The 18264-nt window shown below is 41.0% G+C and overlaps 1 protein-coding gene across 3 annotated transcripts in view; it reads left to right on the forward strand.

Moving 5' to 3' along the window:
* LOC120558025 (metabotropic glutamate receptor 7) overlaps positions 1–18264 on the forward strand; it is a 212058-nt gene that overhangs the window by 125805 nt on the left and 67989 nt on the right. For 2 of the 3 annotated variants that reach the window (XM_039798846.1, XM_039798845.1), the window contains exons 5-6: positions 9927–10004; positions 15119–15256. In XM_039798846.1, the coding sequence (XP_039654780.1) occupies positions 9927–10004; positions 15119–15256 (216 nt within the window). The remainder of the gene's footprint in view (positions 1–9926; positions 10005–15118; positions 15257–18264) is intronic. The other variant, XM_039798847.1, reaches the window with a different exon arrangement.

Here is an 18264-nt window from a genome sequence, read left to right on the forward strand (position 1 = left end):
TCAACAATCAGGGTCTAAAAAAATACGCCAGTTGTTGGTATGTAAAAAGCTTAGATACAATACTTTGCATACTTATAGAATTGAAAAAAATATTCTGAGAGGCAAGCAAAGGTATTACGAATTGGGGGAGAAGGCGCACAAAATTCTGTCTTGGCAACTCAGAAGAGAAGAAAGCTCCAGGACGATTAATTCAATCCAAACTGAAGCAGGTTCTGTAACGTATAATCCAACAGAAATTAATGATGCATTCAAACAGTTTTACACACATTTGTACAAGTCAGAACCACCAGAAAATTTAAGCAACATTGATGAATTTTTGTCCACGATTGAACTGCCCAAACTAGGCCAGGAAGACCAAAATAGTCTTGACCTGCCATTTACACAAAAAGAAATTGAAAAAGCTCTGGGCTCACTACAAGCAAACAAATCCCCAGGAGAAGATGGGGTTTCCTCCAGAATTTTACAGGGAATTTAAGGATTTGCTCCTCCCACTTCTCATGGATGTCATCAACATGGCCTCTAAGACTTGAACACTCCCTGAATCATTCTCTACAGCCATAATTACTGTAATTTACAAAAAAAATAGAGATCCATTCAAATGTTCTTCATATCGGCCAATTTCATTGTTAAATACTGATTATAAATTAATTTCTAAGGCCCTGGCTAACAGACTTACCAGTATCTGCCACAGCTAATAAATTCAGACCAGTGTGGTTTTATTCCAAAGCGCTCCTCAGCTAACAACCTATGTAGGCTCTTTAATATTATTCATTTGACGAAATCTGAAACGGAACCCAGTATAGCTGTGGCTTTAGACGCTGATTATTTATTGGCTGGGTTCAGACACTATACCACAAACCCCAGGCAAAAATCAGCACCAATGGACAGGTTTAATCTACGTTCCCTTTAAGCAGATCGAGTCGACAGGGGTGCCCTTTGTCTCCAGCACTTTTTGTTTTGGCAATTGAGCCTTTAGCTTAGGCAATTAGGCAAGATCCTGATATAAAGGGCTTTCGGGTGGGTCAGGCAGTTCATAAAATTAATCTTCTGGCAGACAATGTTATTTTATATTTAAAAGACCCTGGTAACTCTCTTTCCAAATTACAAACCGTACTAAGTACCTATGGTAATATTTCAGGCTATAAGGTGAATTTGGAAAAAAGTGAAGTTATTCCTTTGACAAATTTTGATTACTCCAAACTCCACCGTACAAGTCCATTTAGATGGCCTATGGATGGTATAAAATACCTCGGGATATTTGTAGATAACAACCTCAAAAACCTGTACAAACTGAATTACCTCCCGTTGCTCAGCAAGATCGAGGAGGATTTACGTAGATGGGTGGGCTTGCCTCTCACCTTGTTAGGCAGAGTTAATTGCATTAAAATGAATGTACAACCGAGATTGCAGTATTTGTTTCAATCCCTGCCCATTCCACTACCACAATCTTTCTTCAAAGCTCTCAATAGATGTGTAAGACAATTTTTATGGAATTGTAAAGTACCCCGGATATCCATGGGAAAGTTAACATGGGACTATGGCTCAGGGGGACTTCGAATACCAAGCTTTAAAAATTACTACTTGGCAGCTCAAATGAGGTTCATCTCATCCCTCTTTGAGGGCAGTGACGCCCCCTCTTGGACACAAATCGGACTGCACCCCCTGAAAGAAAAGGTCAGCGGTGACTTCATTTATAAGCATAATTCTGGAACTGTACACAACAGGACAGATAACCCTATATTGAGGCATCTGATTAAAATCTGGTATGAGGTTCACAAGAGTCTTGGTGGGATTGTCACCTAAAACGCCTCTAAAGCAAAATGAACTTATACCCATGACTCTTGATATATATAATAAGATTCTGGACATATGGCATCATAGGGGAATCCAACACTTGGAGAACTGCTTCGACAAGGGACTTCTCATGTCATTTGAGCAGCTGAAGAGGAAATACAACTTGTCCAGTCAAACCTTTTACTGTTATCTCCAATTAAGATCCTTTCTGAAAGCTAATCTGGGTCCTGAAGTGACTCTGCCTGTCATGAATGTGGTCGAAAGACTTCTCTATGATGGGAACACATATAGATTTATTTCCCAAATGTATCGCCTGTTGTTGAACGAGTGGCCAAAACCAGGGGTGCATAGGTCTAGAATGAAATGGGAGTCAGATCTCGGTGTCATAATTGAGGAACCGTCTTGGACAGAATTATGTCAAAACAGCTTGTCAACTATTATCAATGCCCGGTATAGATTGATTAACTATAATATCTTACATCAATTATACCTTACTCCAGAAAAATTGCATTCATTCAAATCTAACCTGTCAGAAATGTGCTTCAGGTGTGATAGTGAAGTTGGGTCCTTTTTGCACTGTACCTGGCTGTGTATGAAAGTTAAGCCCTTTTGGCAGGATATCATCTCCACTTTAACCAGGATCACAGGAGTTGATGTTCCTGTGGACCCTGAATTTTGTCTATTGGGGAACTTTACAAGTATTTGCCGCTCTCTAAACAATGCACAACTCAAATTCATTGAAATTGCTCTATGTGTGGCTAAGAAGTGTATTGCAGTGTCATGGAAATCTGACTCCCCTCTTCTTATTGATAGATGGACTGTTGAGATGAATAGCTGCATTCCCCTGGAAAAAAATCACTTCTCAGGAAACGATATGACACCTTTTTTGAAAATTTGGCAGCCATATTTGGACCATATCGGTACATCTCTTACTCCAAGCACTTGATGTGGTAGTTTGTATTGAGCTTGCACACTGACCCTTTTTATATATATATATATATATATATATATATATATATTTTTTTTTTTATGGGGAGGGCTATAAGGTACGGGGGTTTATCCGCCATGTTTTGCCCTTTGTTATGTCGCTATACTGTTGGTGTACTGACATGTTTGTATGCATTATATATAAAACTGAAAATAAAATATTCCAAAAAACAACAAGTGGGACACAATCATGAAGTGGAATGAAATTTATTGGATATTTCAAACCTTTTTAAAAAAAATAAAAAACTGAAAAATTGGGCGTGCAAAATTATTCAGCCCCCTTAAGTTAATACTTTGTAGCGCCACCTTTTGCTGCGATTACAGCTGTAAGTCGCTTGGGGTATGTCTCTATCAGTTTTGCACATCGAGAGACTGACATTTTTGCCCATTCCTCCTTGCAAAACAGCTCAAGCTCAGTGAGGTTGGATGGAGAGCGTTTGTGAACAGCAGTTTTCAGTTCTTTCCACAGATTCTCGATTGGATTCAGGTCTGGACTTTGACTTGGCCATTCTAACACCTGGATATATTTATTTGTGAACCATTCCATTGTAGATTTTGCTTTATGTTTTGGATCATTGTCTTGTTGGAAGACAAATCTCCGTCCCAGTCTCAGGTCTTTTGCAGACTCCATCAGGTTTTCTTCCAGAATGGTCCTGTATTTGGCTCCATCCATCTTCCCATCAATTTTAACCATCTTCCCTGTCCCTGCTGAAGAAAAGCAGGCCCAAACCATGATGCTGCCACCACCATGTTTGACAGTGGGGATGGTGTGTTCAGGGTGATGAGCGGTGTTGCTTTTACGCCAAACATATCGTTTTGCATTGTTGCCAAAAAGTTCGATTTTGGTTTCATCTGACCACAGCACCTTCTTCCACATGTTTGGTCTCCCAGGTGGCTTGTGGCAAACTTTAAACGACACTTTTTATGGATATCTTTAAGAAATGGCTTTCTTCTTGCCACTCTTCCATAAATGCCAGATTTGTGCAGTATATGAGTCTCCCACCTCAGCTGTAGATCTCTGCAGTTCATCCAGAGTGATCATGGGCCTCTTGGCTGCATCTCTGATCAGTCTTCTCATTGTATGAGCTGAAAGTTTAGAGGGACGGCCGGGTCTTCGTAGATTTGCAGTGGTCCGATACTCCTTCCATTTCAATATTATCGCTTGCACAGTGCTCCTTGGGATGTTTAAAGCTTGGGAAATCTTTTTGTATCCAAATCCAGCTTTAAACTTCTCCACAACAGTATCTCGGACCTGCCTGGTGTGTTCCTTGTTCTTCATGATGCTCTCTGCGCTTTAAACGGACCTCTGAGACTATCACAGAGCAGGTGCATTTATACGGAGACTTGATTACACACAGGTGGATTCTATTTATCATCATTAGTCATTTAGGTCAACATTGGATCATTCAGAGATTCTCACTGCTGCACTGAAAGTAAAGGGGCTGAATAATTTTGCACGCCCAATTTTTCAGTTTTTTATTTGTTAAAAAAGTTTGAAATATCCAATAAATTTCGTTCCACTTCATGATTGTGTCCCACTTGTTGATTCTTCACAAAAAATTACAGTTTTATATCTTTATGTTTGAAGCCTGAAATGTGGCATAAGGTCGAAAAGTTCAAGGGGGCCGAATACTTTCGCAAGGCACTGTATGTCTCCGGCAGTTGAGAACACTCTCTCTGACGCAACGCTGGGAGTTTAGAGCATTGAAAGAGTGCGTTGGTTGACTGGCACGTTAGGAGGAGGTACTTTAGGTTGTTGTTGGTCCACGTCTTTAATGTTAATCTCTGGGTGATGCCATACCATGGGAGTTCTAAAGTTTGTGGTGTTTCCAAAATACTTAACTTTCACTTTGCAAAGCCTGCATATAGCATGATTCCTATCAAGTTCCGTCTTCCCCTCGAGGTTATAAAAGCCAAAATTTGTCCAAACTCTCGCCTTCAATGAGGATGGAGCGTTCTCTTAATACATCCATGGGATGGAGCAGATTGAATAATTCTTTCCGCTGCGAAAAGAGAAAAAAAATATGAACCGATTTTTGGAATTCTATGAATCGATTTTGAATCGGTAGAGCTTGAATCTCGATTCGAATTGATTTTTTGGCACCCCCCTAGTAAACACCTTCCCGTAATCAATGGCGGCATTATTACGTCGACCAGCGTAGTGCAAGCGTGGGGTTCGGTTCGGTGGGAAAAAATTGGTTCAGCAGAAACCGAACCCTGTCAAAAAGCCCAATATTCGGCCGAATCCTGGATTTGGTGCATCCCTGCAATTATGTGACTGAGTGCAAATTCATTTGTCTTCTCTCCTATCTGGATTCTATCTGATATGAAACATTTGAAATAAAAGTTTGAAGTGAAGCCTTAGACTAGAATGTATGATAGAAAGTGTTGAAACCCTGCAGCATTATTAGCAGCGTCCCAGTGGTGTCAGCGCTCCATCAGAGGAGCACTTAGCACTTGATAACTGGCAGCGAGGGACGTAAACAAACTCTTATTGGTTTGTTTCCTGTCTCTCGCTCTCTCTCAGTATAAACACCACATACTCAAACATCATATGTCTGAAGTGTTGTGTTTGTGAAGACAACTGTAATAAGAGAGCTTCAGGTTCAGCAAGTTCATGATCAACACATCACATCGTCACAAGAGCTTTTTAATTGCAAGTGTTATGGTCCTCTGATTGTATGCTTGTACACATACTCCTTTTAATAACACTGTGTCATCTGTAAATGTATCAAAGCTGTAATCAAAGTGACAGCGCTGCCCTCAGCTCGGGCAGAAAATGTGTCGCTGTAAGTCTCAGAGTTTATGCAGGAAAGGGTGACTGTCCTCCCCCCGAAACACGCTCCCATTGGTTGTTTGTTCAAGCAGCAATTAGACTCATGTTTAGGTTTCTAGTGGTGGTGCCCTCTAGTGGCCGTAGTAGTTCTGATGGGAGCATAGCAGGAAGTAAGGTGAGGAAGTATAAAGGCCTTTTTACAGCCGCCGACAATGTGACGTCAAAATGATGTCGATTTCACTGGCGCGCCAGGATTTAAAGCCACTCTGTTTTATTTCCAGCAGCGCGTGACAAAGCGGAAACGGGAAGCATGGACGAGTTCTCTCTCGTAAACTTACTGAGTTAAGATGAGTTCTTTTATGATGAATGAAAGGCTTGATCCGAAGAAGTAGGTCATTGAATCGTTCTGAAGTATTCAAAGTGCTTCTCTTAGTCTATCATCCTCATTTTTTCATAAGGATATTAAACGCCATATTTATGTCTGCCGTTATTCAAAGGACGAACATTCCACCTTCTTTTTTTTTCTCTTTGCAAGCAGGCTCAAAAGCAGGCTCCTCATCATTGACTCCAATATCATCTGAGCCACTGTTGACGTTGACGTCAGTGCTGCTGCCAGTTCTGCCGTTGTTTACCTTTTTCTTCTTCTTCTAGTCCGTAGAAATAGCAAAGTCTGTAACCTTTCCTCTGTTCAGGTGAAGACTGCAACTAGTGTCGCGACCACCAGGCATGAGTATAGATAGTTACGGCGCTCCCTTGACGTCACACTTTCACGCGACAGGTCGGGAACGGCGAGTATACTGAACGTTTAAGAGCGCCAAATGTCCTGGTAAGGAGGCAGGTTGGTGGGGGGGGAGGTCAAACAAACAACAGCGTCCTTCTTTAAGATCCTAACACACTGAGCAGCGAAAGCACATAAAGGATTGCACAGCTTTTACGTTTGCTTAACCTGCACAACCTACATGAGACAAAAAGGAACTGTGTCATTGTCAAAGCACCTGCAAAGGGCGAAACACATCCTTAACTGTGCTGCCAAGCAAGGAGAGCTTCTCTATTTGCCTGTATTACAGTTTTTCTCAAATGCTAAAACACATTTCACAAACGTTTCCTCCATGTTCCCCAATGTCTAAACACAACACCCTTTTCTAAAGCTACATAAACACAACCACACCTTCTCACTTCAAAACTCAAACTTTCACACCAAAAGAGCAGCTCGAAGCTTTCAAAAATGTAAACACTATACACATCATTACACACTACAGCAAAAAAAAATTGAAAACACAATGCTCAATTTGTGAGAAGGTTCTTTGTTTCATAACTGCCAATGCATATTTTTAGAAACTGTACAGTAATGGATCTTCTTAGATCTCTGCAGAGGATTAGGCATTTAGATTTGTGAGTTTCATATGAAGAGTATAAATCTATAGTAAATTCTGCATGTACACTACTGTAACACAACTCAATGCAAAAACAGAATCTATTGCAAACAACAGTACTCTTGAAAACATGATCAGGGTGTGAAGTTTTTTTATTTACTTTATTCACACCACACACACACCACAATCACTGTGCGGCATCATGTCGCTGAGCTGCATTGGGCCACATCACCTCATCCACATCGCAGGCTATATTGTCTCTTGCCAGGCACCGCGGGAAAAACGCCCTGGAATGGCGAATCCATCCTTGGAAGGCCTCCACGGGGATGTCAACACAGGCCAGCTCCATTGCCCTTAGGAGGTTCTCTCTAGTGTATGGTTGTCTGTCATAAACCTTCCATCTCCACGATGAGAAGAACTCCTCTATAGGGTTCAGGAAAGGGGAGTAGGGTGGCAGACAGACGTTTAAAAAGTGGTTACTGTTAGTGGTGATCCACTCTCTGATTTGGTTTGTTCTGTGGAAGCGTACATTGTCCCAAATGATCACATAAATGTGATGTGCGGGCCCAGGATGGTGTTGTTGGCGCTCCAGGAGGATGTCTTTTAGCTCCTCTAGGAAGGTGAGGAGACTTTTGGTGTTGTAAGACCCAAGGACAGCATGCCGGTGGACAAGCCCCTCCAAACCCATGGCCGCACAAAGAGTAATATTACCAGGAACCTCAGTGATGGCTCTTTGGCCAATGATGTTACGGCCTCTTTGCCTTCGTTTCTGCAGGTTGAAGCCAGCCTCATCCAGGAAGAGGTACTCATGAGGTCTGGCCATCGCGTCCAACTGTAATATCCTCTGTGAAAATGTGAAAGTGCACAGGTGTTCAGAACAACAGTCAATCAGGTAGCACAGTATTGTCCAGAAGTAATGTAGGCCACTGAGCAACACAGTATGTCCACTAACTGTACTGTGAACATGGATGTATACTTACTTGCACATACTCGTAACGGAGGGGGTCTTTGTGTCGCGCAGAGTTGCGCTCAAAGGGAACCCTATAGACCTGTTTCATCCGCATCTTTTGGCGCCGGAGAACTCGGTCTATTGTGGCCAAGCTGACATCATCAATGCTCTCAAAGTTGACATTATCGGCAATGACTTTGTCTCTGATCTCCCGGAGTCTGATGAGGTTGTTCTCACGAACCATATCCACAATGAGGGTTTCTTGTGCCGCTGTAAATATGGCAACCCTCCCACCTCTATGTGGCATTCTTTCAACTCTAAAGAAAGAAACATGTGTTGTCAATTGACATGTTTTGCAATACAGTAACAACTGATTTGAAACCAATAGACTACTTTCACAGGCTTGTAAAATTGTATTGTGACAAAGAAAGCAATAGAGTACAACACCTGTTGTGTTGTCTGAATGCCCTGATAATGGTGGCCACGGTGAACCTACTCAGGTTTGGACGGACTCTTAGTCCTGCTTCAGCCATTGTTATGCCATGGACAATGACATGGTCAATGACTGTTGCTCGCATCTCTTCCGTAATTATGGTGCGAGGTTGTCTTGCTCTCCCTCCTGGACCTTCTCCTCTCCCTTGTTGGCCTGCTCCTTTTCCTCCTCTGATTTCAACTCCTCTTCCTCATTGGCCTGCTCCTCTTCTTCCATGGCCAGCTCTTCTCCCTCCTCTGACTCGAATTCCTCTTCCCCTGACTCTGCCTTCATCCATTGTGTTTGTTTGGAATCTTCAGCAAACTGTGCACTCTAAACTTGCCTTTATACACGTGGTCACAGCATTAGCAACAAGTGTCTTCAATTTTGAGTCGTTGTGTGTAATGAATGACGCCAAGTGTGTTCATTGTGTTCAAATATTGCTGACTGTGGCAAGCATTTTGCATCACATGAGCTTTCATTTGAGAATATGAGCAGAGTTCTTTTGCAACTTCTGTTTTAGCAAAGAAAAATGTGTTAAGATTTATGAGAACAGAGGATTGTGTTTTGTGTTTTGTTTATGATATTGGAAAATGATGGCTAGATTTAGTAAATGTGTTTAGACAACTGGTCATTTGGTTTAGAGGATTTAGCTTTTGTGTTTTAGCATTTGAGAAAAACTGTAAAGTAATATGCAAACATTTGAGTCAGAATTGGTCCCTTTCGCAGAGAAATTATTTTTATTCTTCAGAGAATTGGGGGTTAATGAAGTGCATTTATTAAACTATGCAGGTACATCTGATAAAAGGAAGGTTACAAGAAGACAGCACATTTCACATTTCATTTTCAGAAGCCGTTAATTTTTTGAAAATGTTTTTGTTTCACCTTTGTTTCATATTTTCTTCAACACTTTATCAGTCTGTTTAAATCAAGGCCTTGTCTAGTTTTTGTTTTCGGCAGCGCCGTCCGTGCCAGCCAGCTGGAAAATGAACACAATTAAAAACACAATTTGCTCAAAACTTGACATTTCTTTCAGGGTAATAAAGAAGAAAAACCAAGCAAAGGAGTAGGATGTTGTTGTCAGGCTGTGCCTCACTAACCGCAGCAGCCTCGGTATCTGACCCTGAACATGTCTCTGTGTTTCTAAGGTGTCACGGTCTGACTCTCCGTCACGCTGCCGCTGAAATCTCTGACCCAGAAAACATCCGACATTTCACAGTAAACAACAAGTGCAGAGAGGTGAAATCACTCACCTTTAGTTCTGACTTTACTCCTTATTCCTGTCAAACATTCTCTCTCAGAGTAGACAACAACACACAGCTGTGTGTGTGTGTGTGTGTGTGTGTGTGTGTCATACAGCGTGGGGGCTTCTGCCTTTCTAACGAGAACATTCAACAAGAAGCTTTATGAAGGATGTAAACAGGAAGTATTGTGTTGCCATGCAGTCGAGCTACGTCTACACTGAAAATGTCAGATCCGACATTAGTACTTTCAAAGTATTTCTCATGTCACAGAAAGCAGCGAGAGTGGTTTCCGATGTTCTTGTCAAACTGTCGGTGATGTGTCCCTGCACAGATGTGACACCGGCCGGCCTGCTCTCATCCCGCTGTTTCCTGGAAACGGCGCCGGTGTCGGCGTCCCCAGGGACTGCCGGTAAACAATAACCTTCTATTACCTTGGTTCAATAAATGTACCTGAATGTACAGACATGTAGGATATTCAGACATTCCTGTAATGTTATGTTGCAATGTCTGCTGTATCAGTGTATGCATATATATGTTTTACTATGAGCTGGAGCGTGTAGCGCGTGCTTGGCGTTATCGCTCGGCGCTGTGGACGCTAACATCATTGTTAGTTATAGTTATGGTTGGCGTTGTTGTTGAGGACGGCCACAGTAATCTAACAATTAATCAAGGAACCTTTGCGTGTGTCTCCTGCATGGGCAACTCTCTCCAGATCTGGCAACACAGAGAAGCCAACATCAGCTGCGTTTAACAATATATACAATATGTAAATTTTCATCCATCCACACAACAGTTCACCGCACTTTTAAATGAGGCCACGCCCATTTAGGAGCCACAAAGTATAATGTAAATATGAAATACGCTCTCGTTAGTTAGAGCTTTGGCGGTGGGGAGTTGCTACAACCCTAGACAGGGGCTCATTGATTTGCGGTTCACCGGCTCTGCTCCCATCTGTGTGAGAACTTTCAAGTCAGTCTGACTTACGTTGTGAGGGGCGTTGCCTTTCAAAAATCACGTTTTTAAGCCTTGATTATAGCGCCACCATGTGGCCGAGTGGGCTCATATTACCTGGGAACCTAACGCACATCCTTTCCAGTCATTGGGCCAAGTTTTGTGTTTCTAGCTCGTTCCAGCTCGTGGCGATTTGAGCCGCGGCGGAAGACGTCAAATAATAATAATAACAGCTTCTAATAGCTTCGGAGTTGGAACCCTAATACGAGTTGTGCACCTTGCAAAGACAAAGACACAAGTGCGAGTCACTTTGGCACGTTTCTCTGTTGCCGGCGGTTGCGCATATTTTTCTGGTCGTTTTGTGATGCTTTCTTCAACATTGTTAATGCCTTTTTCCAGGATTTCCTTTTTTTTTTTTTTTGTCTTTTCTTGCTTTTTTCAAGTTTTTGTGTCTCCCGCGTAGCAGGGCGTAGCGAGGCGTAGCAAGGCGTAGCGAGTGCTGCGGGCTGCAACCATGATTTAGGTGCCAGCCCAATCCAAGGAAAAGTGTGAGGCGAGAAAACTCCGGGGAATAAGCTCTCCGGAGATAAGTTAGTAACAAGCGTTACAGGGACATGGATGCACACAGATGGAAAGAGAGAGGAGTTCAGTGTGTCAAAGGAAGTCCCCCGGCAGTCTAAAACTATAACAGCATAATTAAGAGCTGGTCCAAGGCAGACCTGAGCCAGCTCTGTAAGGGTTGGTGGATGAATCGGACGACTGTGAAGAGAAGCATAGCACTCGCTTACACCATGCAAACACACAAGTGCGAGTCACTTTGCTGCAGATATGAAGCCTTTCTGATACCGGCTAAGAGCAGAAGAACCTGATTCACTGAGCAGCATGTTTAATAAAATAGCTGGGAGTGTTTATCAGACTATAGTCAGGTGGTTGTTATTCTATTCTGTTCTCAGATCTAGCATTATATGCTCCATAAAGTAGGCTGAGTCCCATCAGGGATTCATATAAATTAAGATCAAACACCGTGTTCGCCCTTGAGGTTACATCCAGATGCAATTATTGTTGAATCTCCACTGTTTTTTCGAATGTATGCCGCGCGTACGGTTTCCACTAATGCTCCTTCCCAACGAGTAATTACAAGGACATTTCCAATTTAGTTTTCTTTTCAAGCTGCGAGGAGCGGCTGCGGGAATAATCTGCCCTTCAGTCGGACAATTTAACGTCTATTCATTTGTTCTGTGGAGCTGAGAGGAGAGAATAAGCTGGCTGAAGAACTCATGGAGAGTAAATGCATTTAAAATACTGTTAAAGTTACATCGTTGTGTGTGTTGGGTGTTTTTTTTTTTTTGTTGGGTTGTTTTTTTCTTTTTTTTTTTTTTTTTCCAAAATTTTTTTTTTTTTTTTTAAAATTTTTTTATAAATTCTTTTAAAAAAAAAAAAAAAAAAAAAAAAAAAATTTTGACAAATTTTTTGATGTCAACAAAACAATATTTTTGATATGGAAGCTATTTGATATGTTGGGTGAAGTCAGTTTTTGAAACTTGACAACATGAGCAATACCAGTTGTTAAAGTGACATCATTTAGAGAGTCTTATAATCCGAAGCATAAGCCTTCATGGCGTGTTTTAGAATATATCTTTGCTTGAAATAACAGTTGAGTTGTTCTGATTTCATTTATTATTCATCGTGTCTAAAATAAAGATCTTTAAATAGATGTTAGCGGAACAGCTGTCCTCATCCAGCCCACAGAGACTGAAAACCATGTCAGTCAAAGTATCTGGAGAGAGAGACATCATGGCTGCCCTACTTTCTGCTCCACGCTGACGCTCTCCTGTATCAAAACTCCACTAACGGAGGGAATTTACAGTCTTGTGTTTTCTCCTTACCTTCTTCAGGACATGAACTCCTGTTTTCCTGGGTGAAAGTCAAAAAAACGTACTTACTCTTTAACTAAAAGGTCTATCTCTGTAGGGATCCTTTCCATAATGTTGTCACACACTTTCACAGAACTTTTAGTGGACGCTGACTGATGCTGAACATTTGTCCTGTAGGGTTACATTACAGCTTACAGTTTTTTACAATCACTTTGGCACTAACTTCAGAACCTTGATGTAATTTTTCAAAACTCTAGACACAAAACTCACACATTTTTCAAAACACTTTTTTCAGTTGCTTGGATACATACACATAAACCTAAGATCATATGTTCATTTAACAAAGATCACCTGTTCAATATGACACAACTTAACATCACAGTACTACTATTTCAAAAAGCAATTCACACATTTCAGATGATTGTCTATTCATTTCATTACAATCATCTAACTATCAGCTAATACAACTGCTCATAATGATAAGTAACTGCTGCATTACTCTCAATGCATAGTTGTATGGAAACAGACAAACAATATTCCATGTTTAGATCATGAAAGATAACGAGATTCATTGTCACCAATTAGCGTAGAGCATGAACCAATTAGAATACATTATCTATGGATGTAATATTTCATCATCATTCTTTACTGTAATGTACTACTGTTTATCAGACACTGTTACTATGGTCCCATGTACTACCTTTACTGTAATGTACTACTGTTTATCAGACACTGTTACTATGGTCCCATGTACTACCTTTGAGACTATTTACAGTATTGACAGTACTGCACTGTATGCATGCAGGCCCTTGGAACTGCTGGTACAATTCTGCCAACTTGTTACTGATGATTGAGATATATCATTTATATATACTTTATATATAACGTACTGTATGTGTGTATGTGTGTGTATATATATATATATATATGTATATATATATATATATATATATATATATATATATATATATATATATATATATATATACACACAGTAGGCCAAAAGTTTGGACACACCTTCTCATTCAATGTGTTTCTTAATTTTCATGACTATTTACATTGTAGATTCTCACGAAGGCATCAAAACTATGAATGAACACATATGGAATATGTACTTGATAAAAAAAAGTGTGAAATAACTGAAAACATGTCTTATATTTTAGATTCTTCAAAGTAGCCACCCCTTTGCTTTTTTTGATAGCGCTGCAAACCCTTGGTGTTCTCTCAATGAGCTTCATGAGGTAGTCACCTGAAATGGTTTTACCTTCACAGGTGTGCTTTGTCAGGGTTCATTAGTGGAAGTTTTTCCCTTTTTAATAAAAAAGCAAAGGGTGGCTACTTTGAAGAATCTAAAATATAAGTTATTTCACACTTTATTGTTAAGTACATAATTCCATATGTGTTCATTCATAGTTTTGATGCCTTCAGTGAGAATCTACAATGTAAATAGTCATGAAAATAAAAAGGAACGCATTGAATGAGAAGGTGTGTCCAAACTTTGGGTGTGTACTGTGTGTGTGTGTATTGTTGTGTATATTGTGTTGTGTGTGTTGTGTGTGTGTGTGTGTGTGTGTGTGTGTGTGTGTGTGTGTGTGTATATATATATATATAAATAAATATATATATATATATATATATATATATATATATATATATATATATATAAAAACTTTGGTCTGTACTGTGTGTGTGTATATATATATATATATATATATATATATATATATATATGTAACCACATTGGTCTGTAGTATTCTCTCTACTACTGCAGTACATTTACAGGGATGTATTTATATGTAGTACCATAATGAAACATGTATCACCTATTTTGTACTACAATATTTAATGATTGTACAAACGATCAGTGAAACTATGGGTAGCCTGTGTGTGGCTGATCTAAAGTAATGTTTCAATGGTATTTCACCATAAATTAGTTTTTTTGAACCAATGATTGTGAAAATGCAAGATTTTTTTAAAGATATGAATGCACAATGCAATGTTTTGAACATTGGACAGTCTGTGTTACAAGTGATGACTGTTTTGAGTTTTGTGTCTAGAGTTTTGAAAAATGACATCAAGGTTCTGAAATTAGTAGCAAAGTGATTGTAAAAAAACTGTAACTCTGGACCAATTTGAAAAGATTGTTGTTTCCATCACTTAGATACAAGATAGGGTTGACATCCAGGTTGAAAAAAACCAGGTTACCCTTTGAGTGCAGAACAGATGAGCAGACAAATATGAAAAAAACCGTTTTATTGTTTCTGTTTACACTGAGCGCCGAGTTAATTGTGAGTGGTGAATCCTAACAATCTGTGTGTGTGTGTGTGTGTGTGTGCATTTGTGTGAATGTGTGTGTGTGCATTTGTGTGAATGTGTGTGAATGTGTGTGTGTGTGTGTGTGTGTGTGTGTGTTTCTTGGTCTGTCCGTATGTTTGTCTGTCTGTCTGTCTGTCATACAGCGTGGGGTCTTCTTCTTCACTGTTTTTTCAGGGTACATTTCTGACTAAAGTGAGAGATATCTTTGCTGAAGCAATGGCACTAAATTAGAGATGTTTTATGTAATTTGAAATAAAAAATAATTGGTTTGTTATGGAACTGTGGCGGAACAAATAAGACTACGTTGGGGTGCAATGAACTAGTTAATTAGTGGGAAAGACTGGAAGCTCGTTGATTGGTTGAGCTGTTTGTTTGTCTTTAGGGTTCGACGCGTACTTCACGTCGCGGACGCTGGAGAACAACCGGAGGAACGTTTGGTTCGCTGAGTACTGGGAGGAGAACTTCAACTGCAAACTGATGAGCTCCTCCAAGAAAGACGAGAGCAGCAGGAAGTGTACAGGTAACAGCTGTGTGTGTTTTGTGTGTGTGTGTGTGTGTGTGTGTGTCGGAAAAGGACAAAAGTTCCCAAAAAGCAACACAAATGTCGGAACGCCCCCCCCCCCCCCACAAGGGTCCGAAAAAGGGACAAAAACTTCAACAAAACCAGAACTTTTAGTGTCTACTGATGCGTTCCCACTCAATACTGGACCAATTTCAGAGATCTTTCTTCACATTAGTGACTTGGACACCAACGGTGTGAGAGAGAGAGAGAGAGAGAGAGAGTAGAGAGTAGTAGTGTGTTATTGTGTGTGTGTTTGTGTGTGGTGTGGGTGAGTGTGTGTGTGTGAGAGAGTGTGTGTGTGTTTCTCTGTGTGTGTGTGTGTGTGTGTGTGTGTGTGTGTGTGTGTGTGTGTGTGTGTGTGTGTGTGTGTGAAAGAGAGAGTGTGTGTGTGAGAGAGAGAGAGTCTGTGTGTGACAGAGGGAGAGAGAGAGAGAGAGTGTGTGTGTGTGTGTGTGTGTGTGTGAGTGTGTGTGTGAGTGAGAGAGAGTGTGTGTGTGTTTGTGTGAGTGTGTGTGTGGGTGAGAGAGAGTGTGTGTGTGTTTGTGTGTGTGAGTGTGTGTGTGAGTGAGAGAGAGTGTGTGTGTGTTTGTGTGTGTGTGAGATTGTGTGTTTCTGTGTGTGTGTGTTTCTCACTGTGTGTGTAAGTGAGTGTGTGTGTGTGTGTGTGTATGTGAGATTGTGTGTGTTTCTGTGTGTGTGTGTGTGTGTGTGTGTGTGTGTGTGTGTGTGTGTGTGTGTGTGTGTGTGAGAAAGAGAGAGAGTGTGTGTGTGTGTGTGTGTGTGAGAGAGAGAGAGTATGTGTGTGTGTGTGTATGTGAGATTGTGTGTGTTTCTCTGTGTGTGTGTGTGTGTGTGTGTGTGTGTGTGTGTGTGTGTGTGTGTGTGTGTGTGTGAAAGAGAGAGAGTGTGTGTGTGTGTGTGTGTGTGAGAGAGAGAGAGTATGTGTGTGTGTCTCGCTGTGTGTGACAGGGAGAGCGAGAGAGAGAGAGAGGCGAAAAAGTGGACTATAGCCATACCGTTTGCACAGTAATAACAATAAGAACTGGGCAGATTTTGTGTTGCTTTTTTCAGGATTTTGTCTCTTGTTCCAACGTTTTATTGCTTATTTACTCCCTATTCTTTCGTATTGATGTCCCAACTAAAGAGCACTGTCTGTTTCCAACAAGGTCCCGGCTCACAGCGCTCATAGGTCAGAGGGAGTCTTTCTTTTCTTTTCTTTAAACAGATGTTGATGCTGTTATTAAGGAGAACACTTAGTGCTCAGAGCAAACGCATCCAGATGTTCACAACATCTGGCTTCTGCTCTTCCACACAGCCGCATATTTATGCTACATACATCTGAGTTATTTATGCTCCATACATCTGAGTTATTGTGCCTTTAGAACCCAGAGTTAACCCATGGTTAGTTAGTGTTAGTGTTAGTGTGTGACTTTGGTGTTGTAAAGCAGTGGTTCCCATGTCAGAAAAAGTGACAACAACTTTGGAAAATGTCACAACAATGTCGGAAAAAGACACAAAAACTAGGTGGGCCAAAATGGGTTGTTAACCTTACTTTATATGTGGGCTGGATCGAAATCTGTGAGGGGCTGGATTTGGCCTGCAGGCCTTGAGTTTGAGTGTGTTTTAGGAGAACTGGGGCACTATCTCGCATCCGGCACAGCACAAAGCCCGATGCCAGTGTCTTTGCTGGTTTAAGACCGACGCAGTTGTCAGTTTCCCGTCCTGCGCCCACGTCGTTTAAATAGCAAATGCACCTGCACCCATCTGTGGCCCATGGGCGTGCTGGTCTTACAGGGAGGTGTGTTCAGGTGCATTCTGGGCGTATTGCTATCTTGAGGCAGTGGGAAAAAACCTGGTCTAATGTCAATAACGCAGCATTTCATTGTTAGTTTAACAGCAAATTAGTAAAATACTCCTAGGCTCGTGCACAGGGCACACAGCAGCACACACACATGCAGAAGATTACAAATAAAGTAAATCCTCCATCATAATAGCAATGCTCCAAGGTCCAAACGCGCCTGGCTTTTAAAGGGAATGGGAGATGATCTCTGATTGGTTGATTGCATGTTACGCCCAAAACACACCTCTGATTAATGAAGACACTAAGGACAACCCTTTAGAACCAGGCGCCCTAAACACACCTCTGATTAATGAAGACACTAAGGACAACCCTTTAGGACCAGGCGCCCGGCACACAGACCCTTTTTTCCGCCGTCAAACTAGCAAAAGCGGATTTGGACACGCCCTAAACACACCTGCACCAGGCGCTTCACGCCGTGCGCTTAGATCATTAAAATAGGGTCTTGAGTGTTGGTAAAATCAGATCATTTAGTGTGTTTAACACGTTCATATGTCAGGAAGCACGAGTTCTTGAATATTGAAAAAAAGAAATACCGAATACAGTTTGGTCCAACCAAATATTTGTTTTGGGAAAGAAGGAAGCTGGATGTATCTTTAATGTGCCGTTCAGTCAATCAATCAATCTATCAGCATGTATTCATATAGCACTTTACAGCAACCATCCAAAGTGCTTTACATCAGGAACCAAGAATAAAACAACATATTGTACAATAAAAAGAATGAAACATAGAAAACAGTAAAATCAGAAAAGGTGACCTGGAAACAGGAGGAGGAGGGGGAAACTATCACACCACTACTACGTATTAAAAGCCATTCTAAACAAATGGGTTTTGAGTTTGGATCTAAAAAGAGCTACATTTGTAATAGTGCGAATAAAGTAGTAGAAGTAACTTGTTCCAGAGTCTCGGGGCAGCAACTACAAAAGCCTGATCACCCCCCCCATTTATACCTTGACCTTGGGACTTCTAAAACCAGCTGATTTGAAGACCGCAAGGACCGGTTGTGCTCACACAGGGTTAAAATCTCAGAGAAACACTCCAGGGCCAGGCCATTTAAGGCCTTGAAAACAAACAATAAAGTCTTGAAATCAATACACGTGTATGTTT

Source organism: Perca fluviatilis, chromosome 4 (genome assembly GCF_010015445.1).
Source record: "Perca fluviatilis chromosome 4, GENO_Pfluv_1.0, whole genome shotgun sequence".
NCBI lineage: Eukaryota > Metazoa > Chordata > Actinopteri > Perciformes > Percidae > Perca > Perca fluviatilis.